The sequence below is a fragment of the Poromitra crassiceps genome (assembly GCF_964638095.1).
Source record: "Poromitra crassiceps genome assembly, chromosome: 4".
Classification (NCBI taxonomy): Eukaryota; Metazoa; Chordata; class Actinopteri; order Beryciformes; family Melamphaidae; genus Poromitra; species Poromitra crassiceps.
The window spans coordinates 7,555,698-7,574,936 of NC_139626.1; the positions used below are offsets into that span (position 1 = coordinate 7,555,698).

Below are 19,239 nucleotides of genomic sequence, written 5' to 3' on the forward strand. Positions count from 1 at the left end.
CCCTATTCCATTTGTTTCGACTTTGGAACGATCCCTCACTCAGTGCATTATGTCCCGCCCCCAACATCCTGTGTCCATGTTTGATCGATCTATTCTAAAGCACGCTCCTCCGCTGTCTCCCTCCCCGTGTGTCACAGGTCCTTGGCCCTGGGGCAGCAGTACTCCTCTCTGGGCTCCCAACCCATCCTGTGCGGCTCCATCCCCGGCCTCGTGCCCAAGCAGCTGCGCTTCTGTCGCAACTACATCGAGATCATGCCCAGTGTGGCCGAGGGCGTCAAGCTGGGCATCCAGGAGTGCCAGCACCAGTTTCGAGGCCGGCGATGGAACTGCACCACCATCAAGGACAACCTGGCCATCTTTGGCCCTGTGCTGGATAAAGGTAGGCTGTTTGCAAGCGCTCAAGAAACACTGCTTTGCATGGCATGAATTGTGTTTTTTGTTGTTGTTGATTGTTCTATTTTGTTTATTTGATGTTATGTGTTACGATATGTCCTGTTTTTATAAGACCAGGGACCATGTTGGAAATAAGTGTTTTACACGTCGATCCCTTGGATTTTGTTCTTTACATTACATTACAATACATGTTCTGCTATATCCACAAATAAAATCAATCAATCAATCAATCAATCAATCAATCAATCAAAATCATTATTGCTGATGTACTTCTATAGCTGAGGCTGACTGTATGAAATAAAGTATGGTATAAAATGTACAGTATATAGAGGAAAAAATAGAAAAGCCATATAAGCAAGACAACTGGAAGCTGTTACAGAGAGTCTAAGGCCACGTTCACACTAGGAGGCCAAATCCGATTTGTGAACTTTAATGACCTATTAATGATTCTATCCAGATTGGTTTTATGAGTCTGGACGCTTCAAATCTGATTTGTGTCACTTGTCCCAAACCACATATGGAGGTAGTTTCCAATCTGCTTTCGACTGATGTGTCTTCAGTGTGGCCGCGCTGATCACCCAAATCAGATTTGAGAGTGTCTTTTGCAGGGGGTGGGGACTTGAAGTGCAGAGAGCAGACATGCAAACACTGCCAGAAACACAGTGCACCTAGCAAACTTCGCTCATAATGGAGCTACTCCTATAATAATAGGTTCGCTGTGTCTGGACACACAGATCTGACTTGAACACTCTCCCAAATCAGATTTGGGCAACCAATCAAGTTAATGACTTTAGCAGCAAATCGGATTTGGCTGTAGTGTGAACATGGCCTAAGTGCAGAGGCAACAGCGTTTCCACCCTGACGCTTAGCACTGCCTGTTCTCTGGGCTTTTGCTGACAAACGACTACGAGGACAATTACAATAATAGACACCTTTCCTGGCTGCAGTGAGAAATGAGTGCCGGTACAAGCACTGACACATTATTCCAGTCTTCCCATCTATCTTTACCTTCTTCGACGTCACATTTGTCTTCGGTGTCGGCGTCTTCCTTTCGGTTTTCCCAACCGTGTTTACGCTCATGCACATGAAAGAGGCGCAGCGCCGTAAATCTCTCAGCGAAACCTGACAGGTACAGCTGATATACTGGAGACATCTATCAGACAGCTTCACACGCCGGATTACAAACGCCCACGTTATAGCCGTGTCTTTGAAGGCATCCCAGTAAAGCTGACGCTGAAGCACAACATGCACAACAAAGGCAACAGTAGCCGGGAGGTGTCCCGCTCGAGGCCCTGCGATATCCCTGGCTATAAAGATGGGAGTTTGTGTGCTGATTGGAAATGTGTTGGCCTGTGGTCAGAGGGGACGGGATCTGGGCAGGAGCGGGCAGCGGGAGTGAGCCTCCCCGGCTCCTCAGTCAAATCAAAGGGAGAGAGGAGGCCAAATGAGATTACAGGCAATAGAAAAGGGCCCGGGGGGCTCCGCTCAACCCCTACTGTGCATGAAGAGCAGTGCGCGCCTCACACAGGCCAGCTCCCACGGACGCCCCATTCACACGCCCTTTTGACTCTGTCATGAAAACAGGCTGAAAGGGGATCTCTCCCAACCTAGCCTGGGTGTGCGCCTAGGGAAGGAAGCGAGGAAGGAAGGGAGCGAGGAAGGAAGGGAGGGAGGAAGGAAGGGAGAGCGTCCGACATGGCGAGTGATACATGGAAGCGTTTGGCGTGGGAAGAGAGGGCCGCCATCCGCCAGTCCCAGACACCTTAAGCCGCATGCTGGCCATGGCGGTGCTGTCGGTGGTGCGGTGGTGAAAGTGGGGGGTGGAGGTGGCGGTGCTGTCAGTGGTGCGGTGGAGAAAGTTGGGGGTGGAGGTGGCGGTGCTGTCGGTGGTGCGGTGGTGAAAGTGGGGGGTGGAGGTCCTGCGGTGGGCGGTGCTGTCAGTGGTGTGGTGGAGAAAGTGGGGGGTGGAGGTGGCGATGCTGTCAGTGGTGCGGTGGAGAAAGTTGGGGGTGGAGGTGGTGGTGCTGTCGGTGGTGCGGTGGTGAAAGTCGGGGGTGGAGGTCCTGCGGTGGGCGGTGCTGTCAGTGGTGAAAGTGGGGGGTGGAGGTCTTGCGGTGGGCGGTGCTGTCAGTGGTGTGGTGGAGAAAGTGGGGGGTGGAGGTCCTGCGGTGGGCGGTGCTGTCGGTGGTGTGGTGGAGAAAGTGGGGGGTGGAGGTCCTGCGATGGGCGGTGCTGTCGGTGGTGCGGTGGAGAAAGTGGGGGGGTGGAGGTCCTGCGGTGGGCGGTGCTGTCGGTGGTGCGGTGGAGAAAGTGGGGGGTGGAGGTCCTGCGGTGGCGGTGCTGTCGGTGGTGCGGTGGTGAAAGTGGGGGGTGGAGGTCCTGCGGTGGCGGATTGGATTTCAGCTCAGGGTGTTGGCGGAGGGGTGGCTAGAGGGGCGGGGGGTCGGGGAGTTTAGGGAATGCCAGCTCCGGGCAGAGCGAGGCTGCGGGGGCGCGAGTCGCTGCCTCCTTTGTGCGGGTAATACAGTGTGACACAAGGGAAACAAAGGCGGATTGATGGGCCCAGCAGGTAGCAGGAGCAGCGCTAGCCTTGGCTAGCAGCCAGAGCTCCAGGGGCCTACGGCTCACAGGCCCCTGTTGTGGAGGGCCCAGGGAGGCTTGCCAGGCTGAGCAGGGATGCCCAACCTGAGGTGTGTGTGTCATCCAATCAAACAAGCTTTCACCGGGGATTTAAGACCAAACTTGTATTTTTTAAATGGATTAACAGTGGAAATACATTGATAGACACACGAGATATGGTTCATATATGGATGTCGTCTATTTGTATATCATGATTTTTAAACCAGTATTAGGCTAGTGAACACAATATACCTATCGCAATAATCCAGTAACTGTATTGCATTTCCACTTCCAAGGAGGAGCTTATCAGATCAGTCTGACCCATCACCCAATGAATGATTTTAGTGTGCATAACAATCAATTAGAGACTCAGAATGACAGACATCATGTTATACATCTAATTGTCATTCAAAATTCAAATTGTAACCCTTTTTATGTAAAAGAAAAAACAAACAAAAACAAAAAACACCAAGGGCACACATATCGACCCATGTATAATATTACCCCTACAGTGGCAAAGTTAATTTCATTTAAAAAACGTTCTTAATTTTTGGAACTTGAGTTCCAGTCACATGCAGGGTGGAAAATCTAAATAAATATAGGTACATTTTGGTTGTGGCTATTGGTCTGCTCTAGCAGACAGCCAGACAGCGCAGATCTGACAAAGCTCTGGCGGTCCGATTATTTCCTAAAAGTCTCGTTGGCTGGTGAATCTTTGGCTTTCGTTTACTCGCCATTGTGACAATATAATGGACATATAAATTTGGAGAACTGTTGAGCTCGTACATGGGACCCCTCCCCATACCCTGTGTGTTTGTGTGTGTGCGTGTGTGTGTTTGTGTGTGCATGTGTGTGTGTGCGTGCATGTGTGTGTGTGCGTGCATGTGTGTGTGTGTGCGTGCGTGCATGTGTGTGTGTGTGTGTGTGTGTGTGTGTGCGTGCATGAGCGTGTGTGTGTGTGTGTGTGTGTGCGCGCGCGCCTGCGTGTTTTCTGCATGTGTATATATCAGAGGTGGTGGAGTGAAATGGGTGAGCCACGGTAAGTGTGCTGCGATTGTGAAACAATGGTGTCTGGTTACATAATAAGCTGTTGCCTTCAAAGTAGGCGTAACTCCATCCCTCAGTGTGCAAGAAAGAGACGGGCCGACGCACTGCTAGGTTTCACCAGAAGGGCCTTGGGCTCTGAACAGGGAGTATGGAGGGGAGGGGGGGTAACATTCCTGAAACCCTATCCAGATGCAAAGCAGCACACCTCAGGGATGACAGGAGGTCACTGAGATCCCACTGAGCGTTAGGCCCTCCTGACACCACCACAATGGGCTGATGTCACTGCAGGGACTCTGCTTGTAGGCTCCTTCATCTGTCCTGTAGTCTGGTTGTACCTCCTTCATAGATGACGGTCGTACGGCAAACGCCGTGAGACGTGCTGCTTACGCGTACATATTGTGAAATACAAGTGAGGCAAAGTTGTTTTGTTTTGGTTTGTTTTGTTTCCTCAAATGTTTGCGTTGCTTAAATTGAAATGGAATCTATTGCTACTTCTCCTAAGTCCCTTCTTCTTCTTCTTCTTCTTCTTCGACAGTCAGTGGTATGTTTAGGTATGCGCCTTCTTAAAGATTAAATGATGCGTTAAAAGGTTTCCGCCCGAGGGTATCCCTTTCAATACCCCCGTCTGGATGTTGGCAGCAGTGAAGATTGCTGTTGTCCAAGTTGAACTAAAGATTGACACATTCTCTCTCTCTCTCTCTCTCTCTCTCTGTTTCCCCCACTCTCTCCCTCTGTCTGTCTCTCCTTCTCTCTGTCGTTTTCAGCAACCAGAGAGTCGGCATTTGTCCACGCCATAGCTTCGGCGGGGGTGGCGTTTGCGGTGACGCGGTCCTGCGCCGAGGGCACGTCCACCATGTGCGGCTGTGACTCGCACCACAAGGGTCCTCCCGGGGAGGGCTGGAAGTGGGGCGGCTGCAGCGAGGACGCAGAGTTCGGGGTGCTGGTGTCCAGGGAGTTCGCCGACGCCAGAGAGAACCGTCCGGACGCTCGCTCGGCGATGAACCGGCACAACAACGAGGCGGGACGCACGGTAAACACCGGGTCACATGATGAGAAAGCCAAGCAGGGACGACTTAGGACTTATATATGTACTTATATATACTTATATATATATATTATCACAAGGCCCTCTGTGCTTCCTATGCACCTCATGCAGGAGAGGCCGTCTGGCTTGAGAGACTAACAGGAAGTGTAAATACCGATTGTATTTACACTTCCTGTGACTCATAAACCTAGTCTGACTCATAACGTGAGTCAAACTAGGTTTGCCCAGGTGAGTCAGACTAATTTGAGCAGGTTAAAACAGCCGGCGTTTTGAACAGGAAGTCGTGACGCAATGGGTCAAGTGGGCGGGGCTGCATAAGGCGAATAAAAGTTGCACTGAATACCTGCATGAGTGACGATGCTTTGCACATTGTTTTTAGGATGCAGGTAGTTCCCAGCACATTAATCAATACATCACATTATTTAGAGAGCCTCAGCACACACACACTACACAACAAATTAATCTGAAATACAATGAACAAGGACCCGACTGCGAGAGGAGTGGGTTTATCCAGTAAACATGACTGGGATTACTAATTGTACGTGTGACAGACAGGGATTTCGCTATTTGACTTGTGCACACATTTCTGTGAGTTTCCACCTGAAAAGTAGCACTTGACTGTGAATGACTGGGTAATTACTGATCTAAGCAACGCCCGCCCTGCCGTCCTGCCCCCCCACACCTCGCCTTTCATGCCTTGCGTCCCAATGAAAAATTCCCTGACAGACAAATAGCCCGAGTGAGTCGAGGGGGAAAAGACGGGAATCAGTGCCGACTTAAAGCATCACTGGCTGCTGTCACCGCTGGGAGAAAACAGCCTCCTCCTGGCAGCTCGTTGAGGGGGGGGGGGAATGGAGGGACCACACGGTAACAAGACAGTCCTTTGATCTGAGCAGACAGGAGCAGCACGAGAGACCACAGGAGCTGCTGCAGTACAGTCAGGAGGACCCCTCTCTCTCTCCTCCTCTCCTCCCCTTGTCTCCTCTCCTCTCCTCTCTCCTCTCTTTTCTCCCCCTTCTGATCTCCACTGCCCCACCTGGCCCCTCTCTCTCACTCTACCCCCCCCCCCCCCCCCCCCCCCCGGGGGCTTCTGGGAGATGTGACTTGCCATTGGCATGATGAGCTCAGTCAGGACGTGATGTCATCCCCAACCCCCCACCCCCCCCCCCTTCTCCCTGAGATCTACTCCCCCTCCCTCCCTCCCATCACCCCCCCCCCCCCCCCCCCTCCCTGAGATCTACTCCCCCCTCCCTCCCATCACCCCTCCTCACCCAGAGGTGCCACAGCCACCTGCCTTCCGCCCCAGCTGGGGGAATTCTGCGGCTAAATATAGCCGGCGAATTAAAGCAGAAACAAAATGAAAACACAAAGGTAAGATAGAGCCAGCGGCGGCACACTCACCATGTGAGCCAGTGACTTCAGAAGGAATGAGCAGCAGCAGCGCAGCGCCTCTGTACTTCACAGCTGCATGACACTTGTCAATTGCAGCGTGTTGTTTTTCTTGGCCTTACTGCCACGAGTTTGAGTGGTTTTGTTCGTCCGCATTACTGAACTTCCTGTCCATTGCTGCTGCTGACCGTACGATTGAAACAGATCTTGCTCAGCGGGGTGATTGACTTGACGGCTCAGCTGTTGCACTGAACCGACCGGTAACCAAATCAAAGCAACACAACTACAGCAAATGGTTGGTTTACAGTGCCAGCTCAGACCCCCCCCCCCCCCCCCCACCCCCAGGACATGTACAGTAACTGAGACTGGATTCATGAAACTGAAAATAAGTCCTAGATGTAGATGATCCTATAGCTGCTCTCAGAGCAGCACATTTCCAGTCAAGCATACTTTCAGGTATATAACTGTCCAAAGTGCTGGATTTCTACCACGTAGATTTTATAGCGATCTTGTAGTGTGTCTGGAGTATGGTTGCATGATGAAATGTTGAATGAAAGGTATTGAAAAAAGGCATAGTTAGTTACCATAGAAGTGGTATTGGTTTCAAGCTGTGCACATAGCCATCTAGGTAACACTTTACAATAAGGGTCGCTAAGTTAGTTAATGGTAAATGGCAAATGGTAAATGGTAAATGGCCTGCATTTATATAGCGCTTTTATCCAAAGCGCTTTACAGTCAGTAGGTACATTCACCCATTCACACACTGATGGCGGCAGGTTACGGAGCAATTAGGGGTTCAGTATCTTGCCCAAGGACACTTCAACATGCAGACTGGAGGAGCCGGGAATCGAACCTCCGACCTCTTTTATCCAAAGCGATTAGTGGACAACCCGCTCTACCTCCTGAGCTACAGCCGCCCTGTTAATGCTTAATAAGCATTAATTAGCATTTGCTTAGTAAGCATTAACTAACCTTTAGTTAATGTTTATTAACTCTAACCCTAACCATTAACTAACACTAGCCTAACCCTCACCCTAACCCTTAACTAGCCCTAACATGAACCCTAAACTAATAAACCATGCATAAATTAAAGGAACACTCCGCCGATTTTCAATGCTGATTATTTTTGGACATAATCTCACACATACGAAAACTGTAAACCGTTTTGCCAGTGAGGTCATTCATGCACAAATGACATCACTAGTCCACAACTTGACTCAAATCAACTCTCAATAACTGTCAAACTAAATGAGTGTGAAACTGAATGAGTTAACATGAACATCACATCACAAACAATACAATTTGCAAGGCAACACAATTCTAATTCAATTAGTTCTAATAGTTGTAGGCTACTAGTTGTCTGTTTGCCATTATTTTTCCTATAATTCTGTTTTCAGAGCTTGTTAATTATTACGTTATTACTAAAGACCAGTATTGATCCAATCAGTGGCAATTAACAAGTAGGCTAGATGCATTTATATCGTGTTACATTTACAACCAGCCCTTTGAGGGAAGCCATAAGGCTGATGTGAACCTGGGATGAAATTGAGTGTGACACCTCTGATCTAAAGTGTCTTCTCCTGTGTTTCAGACCATCCTGGACCACATGCACCTGCGCTGTAAATGCCACGGGCTGTCCGGGAGCTGCGAGGTGAAGACGTGCTGGTGGGCGCAGCCCGACTTCCGCATGCTGGGCGACTACCTGAAGGACAAGTACGACAGCGCCTCCGAGATGGTGGTGGAGAAGCACCGCGAGTCGCGCGGCTGGGTGGAGACGCTGCGCGCCAAGTACGCCTTCTTCAAGCACCCCACCGAGCGCGACCTGGTCTACTACGAGGGCTCGCCCAACTTCTGCGAGCCCAACCCGGAGACGGGCTCCTTCGGGACGCGCGACCGCGTCTGCAACGTGTCGTCGCACGGCATCGAGGGCTGCGACCTGCTGTGCTGCGGCCGCGGCCACAACACGCGGACTGAGAAGCGCAAGGAGAAGTGCCATTGCATCTTCCACTGGTGCTGCTATGTCAGCTGCCAGGAGTGCGTGCGCGTCTACGACGTTCACACGTGCAAGTGAGGGGGGGGGGGCCCCCTGTGCTTTCAGACAGATGGACAGACAGACAGACTGCTGGACTACAAGTGCTGCCCCCAACCCCCGTCCCACCTCCCCAAGGCTACGCTACTTGTTACATAGACACACGCACAGACAAACACCCCATCAGGCCCCAATGGGTAATGGCACGTCAATAATGGAACTCTGTACTTCCACAACCCAGCGGCCCTACGATCGCTCTTCCAAACCCTGCACCCATTTCAGTTTGGCGAAAAAATGTCGTGTGTTGACAGTGCAGTCCATTCTCACGGGAAGAAGCTAGACTTGTCTTGTGCCATTTTCACCTGCCCCCCCCCCCCCCCTGCAGCATTGGGACATGACCCCCGTCCCCCCACCCCCTTATTTATTTCCCCCTCTATGCCAACACAATGGCTGTGGCACCTAACGTTTTATTTGATTTTTGACCTGTGAGATTAATGCAGTAAGAATAGATGACTTTCAGACTTTTCAACTGCTTTTGAATGAAAAGCATCTTTTTAACTAACACCTCACATCTCCGGCCCGGTCTGGCCGGGTTGACCTTTCTGAAAACTAAACCAACCTCTACCGAACGTCACGTAAGTCGGAAAAAGCGATGTACTGAACGCACGTCGGCAGCCCCAGGAAGCGATCACTTGTAAACTACTGAACTGAACTGAACTCACAAAGAGAGCAGGCGGGCATCTCGAAGTGTCCACACAGTCCTGTCTTCGTAAAACTACTGAGCTGATGAAATCCCTGGTTCTACCGTTCCCCTTGCTCACTGACTCTACTGAATAAACTGCACCAGTCAAGCGCCTGGAAGATATATGCTAGAGCCTGATTTTATAGCCCCGCATTTCTGAAATATTACCATCGGGCTGGGACTGGAGGTATGCAGGAGGGGGCATGTGTGCGAACAAGCACGCTCGTTCCACCAACTAACTACCCTACACATGTATGTATGTATGCACTACTCAGTCACACAGAGCTCCAGGTGGTACAAAATGTGTGCATTGTTTATGAGAGCAAATTCTTCTTTGTTGCAACAGAGCATGCAGGTCTTATGAATGAGGACTTTGTCCCTGTTTGCTGCATTCAGACGTGATCAACCTGTAAATCGAATTGCTCATGATTTCCACGAGTGTGATGCATTTACACACTTTTACATTATTCCCACCAGGAAGTCTTTTGATGAAACCCCCCCCCCAGGAAAGAATATATTCACAACAAGGTTCAAATGATATGAGTGAATCGAAGATTTATGGATGTATCATTTCTGAACGTACGCATCAGACTCAAGTCAAACGTCAGCATGCTTACTGTAATGTTAATTCTGGTATTAAAACCCCCCCCAGTGATTATTGGGAGATGTATTTATGTAGCGCTCAATGCATACATCAGGTTCATCTTTGAGACCCTCGTCTGAGGCAAATCTTTCTTTGATCGCTATATAAAAACAGGAGAGGAAGCAGGACATGTGACGACATGTGCAGACCAGAGGGACCAGAGGGCATAGTGGGATCCTAGGGCTCTCACACCCTTCTTTCCTTCCCTGCCTCCCTCTTGATTTACTTCAAAAAGGAAGGCTGAGGTTTTTAAGAAGCCTGATTTATGAACTTGTAGTCCTGTCAATACAACCCCCAGAACACGTGCCTCACTGTTTTGGTTTTTGAGATCCTGGAGGCAAAATATAGCTACTATATAATTTACTCAAAATGATTTCTCAACGACATGGATGTGAGCCCAACCGACTCTCACAAGCATCGTTAACAAAGGCAAATAGATCTAATATGTCTTAAGAAAAACAGTTGGATATGGGCTTTTTTTTTTGGATGGACAGAAAGCAACCCCCAGTTCATGCTAAAGTCAGATGGATTTCTTAAAAACCTGGAAGCTGTCCCTGAATCCTGATTGGTGGAACGCCTGAGAACATGAAGCGTTGGGAAACCTCATTGGGCCCGGGCCACCATTTATGTGCGCAAGATGTGATTTGTGTATGACGGCTGCCAGTGACAGAGTGTGTGGTGGAGAGAGAGAAAGAGGAGGAGCCAGTGACAAACAGAGTGTGTGGTGGAGAGAGAGAGAAAGAGGAGGAGCCAGTGACAAACAGAGTGTGTGGTGGAGAGAGAGAGAGAGGAGGATGGAAAAAAGATGGATGGATGGATGGATGGCAAGCTGGCTGGCTCTTCACAATGGCGGAACAAACTCGCAGAGGTTTCCACACAACATGTTGTGACAGTCCCACCTGCTTCCTATTAATTATATTCAACAACAAAAACACACGTTACCCAATGGTGTGTGTAAGGCTCTCCTCTCTTTGTGACATAGCTTAGCCTCTGCGTCACCTTCTAAAATGCCCTCCCTACCTGCGACTACCTTTGTGTTCAGTTCCTGTTCCCGCCTACCCCCCCCCCCCCAACCCCGCTATATCCAAAGTTTTGTACAAATGTTTTAAAGTGAATAATTCCCTTTTTATTTTATAATCTGAAATGTTATGTTTTTATAAATATTATTTATTATACAATGTATATATCTGTATGACTGAACTAAGATTATATATTTGAAGAACAAAATGATTGTCTCATGATTTTGCTTCTTAGACAGAGGTACTTAGAAAGTCACCCGCGGAATTGCTGGGACATCAGTTATCCAATTCTCTAAGACCTACTCTTTAGCACCCCATGTATTCACCTTATGTAGCCCCGCCCACTTGACCCATTGTGTCATGACTTCCTGTTCCTGTTCAAAACGCCGGCTGTTTTACCTGCTCAAGAATTAGAATAGCCTTTATTGTCATTGCACAGTTCCCCATACAACAAAATTAAGAGTGCTTCAGCTGACAGTGCATTAAAATCAGACGTTACATTTTTTTTTTTAACATTTAAGAAAAGCAAACATTAGAACAGATAAGGACACAGGACACCTAGACGGGGGGGGGCAAAAAAAACAGAAACAAAACAATAATAAAATACTAATAAAATACTGCTGAGGTAGTAAAAGAATATTGCACGTTTTGATATATTGCACATGTTCAAGTATTGCACTGAGTGGGAGTTAACGGCTGCTGTTGTTGTTTAGAGTCCGGACGGCCCATGGAAAGAAGCTGTTTTTCAGTCTATTTGTTCGGCTCTTGATGCTCCTGTACCTCCTGCCCGAGGGCAGCAGGCTGAGCAGAGGTGATGACCAGGGTGGAGGTGGAGGGTGGAGGACAAACTAGTCTGACTCGCTTGGTCAAACCTAGTTTGACTCACATTATGAGTCAGACTCGGTTTACGAGTCACAGACAAGAGAAGTGTAAATACAATCGGAACTTCCAAATGTATTCACACTTCCTTAGTTTCTCAAGCCAGACGGTCTCTTCTACATAAGGCACTAATGAGCTCAATTCTAAAATTATGAAATTATGGTGTTCCAAACTGTGATAGAACATACTCCATGCATAATAAATAGTATGATTCCATACAACCTTATTAAAATATCTCCATCATCCCTAGATACCTTAATCACATCCATAGTTAAGTCACAAACATAGACACACAGTCTATCTAATTTCAACACAAAATGAGATATTTACCTTCTTGAAAAGTGACACCTACTCAATCAAAACAATTTTGCTGGCATGAAACCAAGGCTCTGACCTGAAGCTTTGACTATCCGAATACATTTGTTTGCTAAATAGTGACATTTGAGAGGATGAAGGCTAATCACTCACTCACTGCGTCGACTCAGGCCAGGATGGCCGCCGTCAGACCTTCCACATGTCTCGTGCTTCCATCCATCAGGGACCGCAGCTCCCCAGTTGTTGCAGCTCCACAGTCCTCTCTCAGGTTGTTGACCATGGTCTTAAGTGGTCTCAGAGGGTTTTCTGGTGAGGGGTGGTAGGTCACCATAGAGATGCTTGTTCGAGACGTGCTGTGTCCAGCAGATGCTAAATGCCATTCGCAGCATCTGCGTGTAGCATCCGTTGATAGATTTTGATCTGGCCTTGGAGAGGGTCCATGTCTCGCACCCATAGAACAGTATGGTCTCTATGGTAGCGACAAAGATCCTCTTCTGGAGCCCCCGGGATAGATTTGAGGTCCAGATCTTCCTGGTGTCGTAATCATACACTTTTTTAAATGAAACCAGTTATGTCATTGCCATGTGTGACACAAATGGACACTCGTCTTTCAAGATTCTATAGCTTTGCCTTCAAAGTCCATGCATGCATCTCAAGACTGAAGTCTCACACTCATCAGAAAACAAAGGAAACAAGATACATACTTTTCACTTTTATTGCAACAATATAAGTGCAATTTGTTGAACAAAAAAGTTAACAGAAACCTAGCCTCATCAGTCATTCTATTCTATTCTAAGAATGACTGATGAGTCTCGTGTTGAGGCAGAACAGAAACCATGACTCTTCATCACAAATAGTAGATCTCTAAATGAAAAAAAGTGCAATGGACACTACAAATATATACAACAAAGCTGGTAGATACATGTATCATAGTCAGGTCACTCAAATACAATTTCTTTAAACGCCGATATGTGGCAATTTTGTAATCTTTGAACTAATGTTCTAAATTGATTGAACTACATTTTAGTTGACCCTCGCTGAGATACATATCCACTCTGTACACTGACACCAGTGTCGGTTCATTTATGTAAAACAGAGACTACCTACTATACTGTTGGTGACAGAAACGGCAGTGTTAAAGCATGCTGGCATGCTGGGAGAGAAGTGCTGCGCATAGAAAGAGAATGTCCACATGCCTTGTGCTTTGGGTATTAAAGATCATTTGCACAGACGCATATAGGAAGCTGGTACAGTAGCTGCTCGGTAACATGTCGGCATACAATGTGTTCTTGTTGAGCTGCACAGTGATTGCTCAACACAGAAATACAGAGGGAAGATTCACCAGTAACCGCAATGTAACAGCGATATGATAATTATGCTTATATTGAGAGGTAAAGCCATTCTAAATTCCCAAAGCTCCTATTTGCTATGTGGTTAGGATTGGCAAGGAATTGAGGACTTTTTCGCCATGTCACCGACATTATTTTTTAGCTCCTCTGTCAGGGTGTGCATAAAGCTTCTAAAAACAGACACCGATCTCGGGTCGATTAGGTCTTAACATGAATTTCAGTATGATTTACAGTAAGACAATTATATAGTATAGGGCAATTCAGTGTCAAGTTTTCGATCACAGACTTAAGTGACTTTCAAAGACTTTCCTGTGTCTGTTTACACTTTGTGGAAATCCATGCGTTATCCTATGTGGTAATTCAGATGGAAACTGGTCTGGAATCACATCAGCACTTTTGTTTTCTTCTTCTTTCTGGACAGAGCTTCACAACTGAGTACAGAGGAGGAATTGGGATATGAGTGTCTGTAGTGTTTAATGAACACCTCTGCTGCTCCTTTCTGCAAATACACAGGACACCCTTTCAAACAGTCGCTCCAATGGGAGAGCAGAGTAGAACAGGGGAGGGTTTATCCCAGTTATGGAGACCTGTGGCGCCAGACTCCTCGGTAGAGAGATGCGCGGGCCTGAAATCTCGGCCCGAGCCCTCCCCGGCCCGTGACATGCAGGCCCGTGCCCGACCCGGCCCGGATGAGTTATGAAATTAATTGGCCCGAGCCCGTTGCGAGGCCCGACATCAATATCACGATATGACGACACATCTCTCTCTCCCTCTCTGTGCATGCTGCTGCGCTGCTGAACTCGTTGGTCCAAAACATTGCTAGACTGTGTTGCCTATAAAGACAACCACCGCATACAGACATAATTGTCTCGAGAAAGAGATCGTTTAATTGCCAACAGCAACAATGCCCACAAACTGAAACATTGTCACTCAAGCATATTGAAATTAAAACAGCAGAAATACCGTTTATAGCTGCATTGAATAACGTCACATTAGTGTCCTCACAATGTATGGTAGATGGGTTCGTGTTCAACAGGTTGAAATGAGTTTTCCCTACTGCAGTGGGGACTGTTTAACTCTCCCCTCGCAAACTTTGTTTTATGTCCATAGCGGCTTGTTTTGTTGTTTTTTATGCGGACAGTGACAGCACGCTGACTGAAACATGTCATGATGTGGATTGTGGACTGGAGTGGCAGACTAACGTCACGGTGAGGGTGTGTGTGTGGGGACGGTGTGTGCGTGTCTGTGCGCTCCTCCTCCTCTTGGTCTCACTCTGCTGTGTAAAATAAAGCGAGTAGCCTAATACAGCTTCATTTTATTTTATTAATGAAACGGGCCCGAACCCGCCCCGGCCCGGGCGGCTCGGAGCAATTCATTAAAAAAAAAAGCCTGGCCCCAGCCCGTATTGGCCAGGCCCGAGGGGCCCGCGAGGGTCCCCTCGGGTTTGCAGCTCTCTACTCCTCGGACGGAAGGAAGAGGAGGCTGGCCAGCGAGACTAATTCCGGTCAGTCTCTCCACTACTCATTCCTTCCACAAAACTGGACTAGTGCCCCCTCATGGCCGCATGGACTCATTATGCCTTCTGCTTCTCTCTCTCCTACTCCCATTACTTCTGTCCACTTCAGAGACACCAATCACAATTTTAACACCCCCATCTACCCATCCCCCCTGCTCCCCATTAGTGACAACTCCGATCTGTTAGTTTTTTCAATTCCATCTATTTCTTGTCCTCGCCTGGTTCACTTACTATCTTTCTGAGCGCACTTTCCAGGTGTCCTGGAGAGGGTCCCTTTCTAACCCCTGCACTCTTTCCACTGGTGTCCCCCAGGGCTCTGTTCTAGGTCCTTTCCTCTTCCTTCTCTACATGAAATCACTTGGTCACGTAATCTCATCCCACGGTTTCTCCTATCACTCCTATGCTGACGACACCCAACTTTACCTTTGCTTCCCCCCCTCTGACACTTTAATTGAATCACGTATCTCTACCTGTCTGAAAGACATTGGGGCCTGGATGGCTGCTCACCACCTCAAACTTAATTTAGGGAAAACGGAACTCCTCTTTCTCCCTGCTAAAGACTACCCTCTGACCGACCTCTCTATCACCATCAACAACTCCATTGTATCACCCTCCCTAACTGTCAAGAACCTTGGAGTTCAATTCAATTCAAACTTTATTCAAGACACACACAGGCGGGTCCATAGTGAAGAACACATAAAACATATAAAAACAAGACAAAAACAAAACAATAAATCAACAGGGCATATACATACAAGGCAGGACTTTCAGCCTTATCTCTGCACATACAGGCAGTGATACTCGATAATCAACTCTCCTTCTCCCCTTTCATTGCTGCCACCGCACGTTCCTGCCGCTTTGCCCTTTACAATATCCGAAAAATCCGCCCATTTCTCACCATAGAAGCATCACAACTCCAGGTATCTTGTCATTTCCCGCCTTGATTACTGTAACGTTCTGCTTGCCGGTCTCCCTGCCTCTGCTATCCAACCACTTCAACTCATTCAAAATGTTGCAGCCCGTCTGGTTTTCAATCAAAATAAATTTTCCCATGTCACCCCCCTCCTACGCGATCTACATTGGCTTCCCATTCTGGCTCGTATCAAATTCAAGACCCTGGTTTTGGCCTACAGAGCAGACCATCAAACTGCCCCCCCATATTTACAGCCGATGGTCAGTTTCTAAACTTCCCACCGCTCCCTCCACCCCTCCACTAGTGCAGGACGTCTCACCGCTCCCTCCCTGCGCGGGCCTACAGGTCGCCCCCTCCCTCCCTGCGCGGGCCTACTGGTCGCCCCTCCCTCCCTGCGCGGGCCTACAGGTCGCTCTCGGTCGACTCTTTTCAGATCTCGCCCCGACATGGTGAAATGAGCTGTAGAACGGCCACATCTTTGCCTATATTCAAAAGAAAACTAAAAACCCATGTGTTCACTATCCACTTTCCTACCTCTCCCTCTACTGCACCTCTTTGACTCCTGAATTGTTTTATACACTGTGAATAATCTGCACTCTTGATTATCTTTTATCTATGCAAATTTTTATTTATTTTGTCATGATCCCATATTCTCTGTTTTAATCTATTTTCATTGTTCTGCTCTGTTTTATTGTGTGATGTAGTTTATCTGTTGTACGTCGCTTTGGATAAAAGCGTCTGCTAAATAAATGACAATAAAGTAAAGGGTTTGAGGTGGCTTCCCTTCTGGATTTTTTTTTTTTAATTCAAGATACTACACATTTTCTTGTTAGTAATACAATTAATTTATCAGTAAAAGAAAAGGTCAAGCACACTAACATAGTAAGACCAAAAATGAGTAGAACTTTAAGTCGTGGAATGATCATATTTAGAATCCGTGCACGCAAATAGATACAAACAGTATTATAAGTTTCATTGATCCAGAAATTACAATATACACAGAGACGATAATCAGTGCTAATTTCTCTTATTTGACACGTGGCCACATTGCGCTGGAGAGGAGGAGGAGGTTGTTTGGTTTGGGCACTCCGGTACAGAGAGAGGGAGGAACGCCCACAGCTTCCAGGATGGAAGGGATGCAGAGGGAGATGGAAACCAGCTCTTGCTTGCTTTCTTTCATGGCTGCCGCTCCTCAGCAACTGAGCAAAGAAGACAAATCAAAGTGAGAAGAGGAGACAGGCAGGCAAAGGAGACACGCTGCCACGAGAGCGCCTGTCTAGCCGACCTATTTTGAGGCGCGATGTGCTGCACACTACTGCATAGCGTAAGTCTCTCGGGCCGCGATAAGCGACACAGCTCTCGCTGCAAGTTGAGAAGTTCAACTTCAACTTCGACTTGATTATTATCCCGAAGGAAATCGGGTCTACAGCGGGCATCAAAACACATCCGGTTACATAAAAAACATCAACAAGCAATCAGAAATATAGAACACAGAAATTCCCAGAATAAGCCAACACCTATTTTTTCTTAGGAAGAAAAAAAGAGTCCAGAGTGCTCGAAAGTCCAAAACTGGTGTGGTGAAGGTGCTCTTTGGTGAGGATCACAAAGGTTCAAAAAAGAAGAAAGGTCCAAGGCACTCTTCTAAAAATGTTCTTGTTTAAATTTTCACCAGGCTGAGCCTGGGAGGAGATCATGTGTTTGGTCGTGTGTGTGTGCGTGTCTGTATCTGTCCGCAGCTAATCTCGCTAATCTGGCCCAATCAAGAGAATATTTTCTGTGCACATTTATGTGGCTGCGGTGATTCACACGTTTTGAATTAAACATAGCTAAAAGCTGTTGTGTGGTGGGCTGCGCAGACAACAATTGTAAAAAATCGACAGTTAACGTTTTTTTGTACTCCCGAGGAAAACAAGGAAGCCATTGAGAATTGGCGAGAAGAAAAATGTGGATGTTGCTGTCAATGAAGTAAGTTGGAGTGTTTATCTTCTGTATATACGATCTTTTTGTGCAAGACCCGACCATGCACGCGACATCGGAGAACGCCAGGATTGGACAGGAGTTTGTGTTTTCCCCCGTTTTGGGCGTGGTTTCTGAATGATGACGCGCTCCGCACGCAGTGTCTCTATAGTCCGAAAAATGCCTCCAGTTATCCCAGAGGTGGTTGGGTTTAGGCATGGGGTCACTGAGGTTAGGGTTAGAGCAAGCTTACGCTCAAGACTGTCAGAAGCCACAGTTGTTTGTGGATCGAGCCAGGCGTGGAGTTTTCAGACGGGGTTTCGGGAATGACGGGCCGTCGCTGTGCTCTTTGCAGTTGAGTTTAGGTTACGTTATGTTCGGAATCGGAAACCGATTGTGTTTACACTTCCTGTGGCAGAGCTTATCCCCGCAGCTTGCTCCCAGTGAGTCACTAGCTTTGACCAGAGAGACCATCTCTGGTTTGAGCAGGTAAAACAGCCGGCGTTTTGAACAGGAAGTCATAACACAAACGGGTCAAGTGGGCGGGGCTACATAAGGTGAATAGCCTTTAGGAATAGAATAGGAGCTCTATTACTTAAGTTAGTGCTCTGAGTTTAAAGGCTATACTATAGTATACTGCTACTACTAATACTATAGTATACTACTACTAATAATACTAATAATACTATAGCCTTTAGGAATCGAATAGGAGCTCTATTACTTTGTGCTCTGAGTTTTCTGATATGAGTTTGGTGATGTAGTTGTGAGCATAATATGGTTACCACCCATTCATCAAATAACACAAAGCACCATAACAGAACATCATTGTTTTAGCATCTACAGCTACATTTTCACTTCTATTCTACTGTTTTAGAATATAATTTTTATGCTGTTTGATGCACCCACATTTGTTTCTTTTTTCAGAAGTGGCAAATGCTGTGCCTTTATTTTGAAGGCCAACTAGCCTATCTCCCAGTATTATTCTAGTTATCTCTGGCTAGCTTGACGCTGCTCGTACTACATATCAATGTCCACTTGGTGCGAGAGCAATTACCTTGAGGGCACAGACTACTAAACCAAACTCATGGTTTTCAAAACTGAGAGCACAGATGATTGTTTGCCAAGGCGAGAGTAGGGATTTCCACACTGACTTTCATGTTTTTCCACCAGCTGGCCTCTGAAGGAGGTGCTGGATAATGAAGTCAGGCCTCTGTAGGAGGTGCTGGATAATGAAGTCAGGCCTCTGTAGGAGGTGCAATGTAGCAATGATGCAGTCTTACCGTGAGAGGATGCCTCTGCTCGACTATGTGGCTCCGCTAGATTGACATAACCTTGTTAGAGCCCAATCTGTACGGGAGAATGACAAAATATAAATTGGTTGACAA

The 19,239-nt window shown here is 47.4% G+C and overlaps 2 protein-coding genes across 2 annotated transcripts in view; one reads left to right on the top strand and one right to left on the bottom strand.

Moving 5' to 3' along the window:
- Positions 1-237: 237 nt before the first annotated feature.
- On the top strand, positions 238-8,564 carry wnt3 (wingless-type MMTV integration site family, member 3; the record flags this gene model as incomplete). The annotated part of the gene is made up of 3 exons (XM_083634937.1): positions 238-379; positions 4,824-5,089; positions 8,085-8,564. Exons 1-3 carry the CDS (start codon positions 253-255, stop codon positions 8,562-8,564), a joined length of 873 nt encoding a protein of 290 aa, XP_083491063.1. The 5' UTR covers positions 238-252.
- Positions 8,565-16,620: 8,056 nt separating this feature from the next.
- LOC310775036 (vesicle-fusing ATPase-like) overlaps positions 16,621-19,239 on the bottom strand; it is a 54,005-nt gene continuing 51,386 nt past the window's right edge. Inside the window, exons 21-22 of the mRNA XM_083635115.1 lie at positions 19,135-19,201; positions 16,621-17,097 (exon numbers count right to left, since the gene is read on the bottom strand). Of these exons, the coding sequence (XP_083491241.1) occupies positions 19,171-19,201 (31 nt within the window). The 3' untranslated portion in view covers positions 16,621-17,097; positions 19,135-19,170. The remainder of the gene's footprint in view (positions 17,098-19,134; positions 19,202-19,239) is intronic.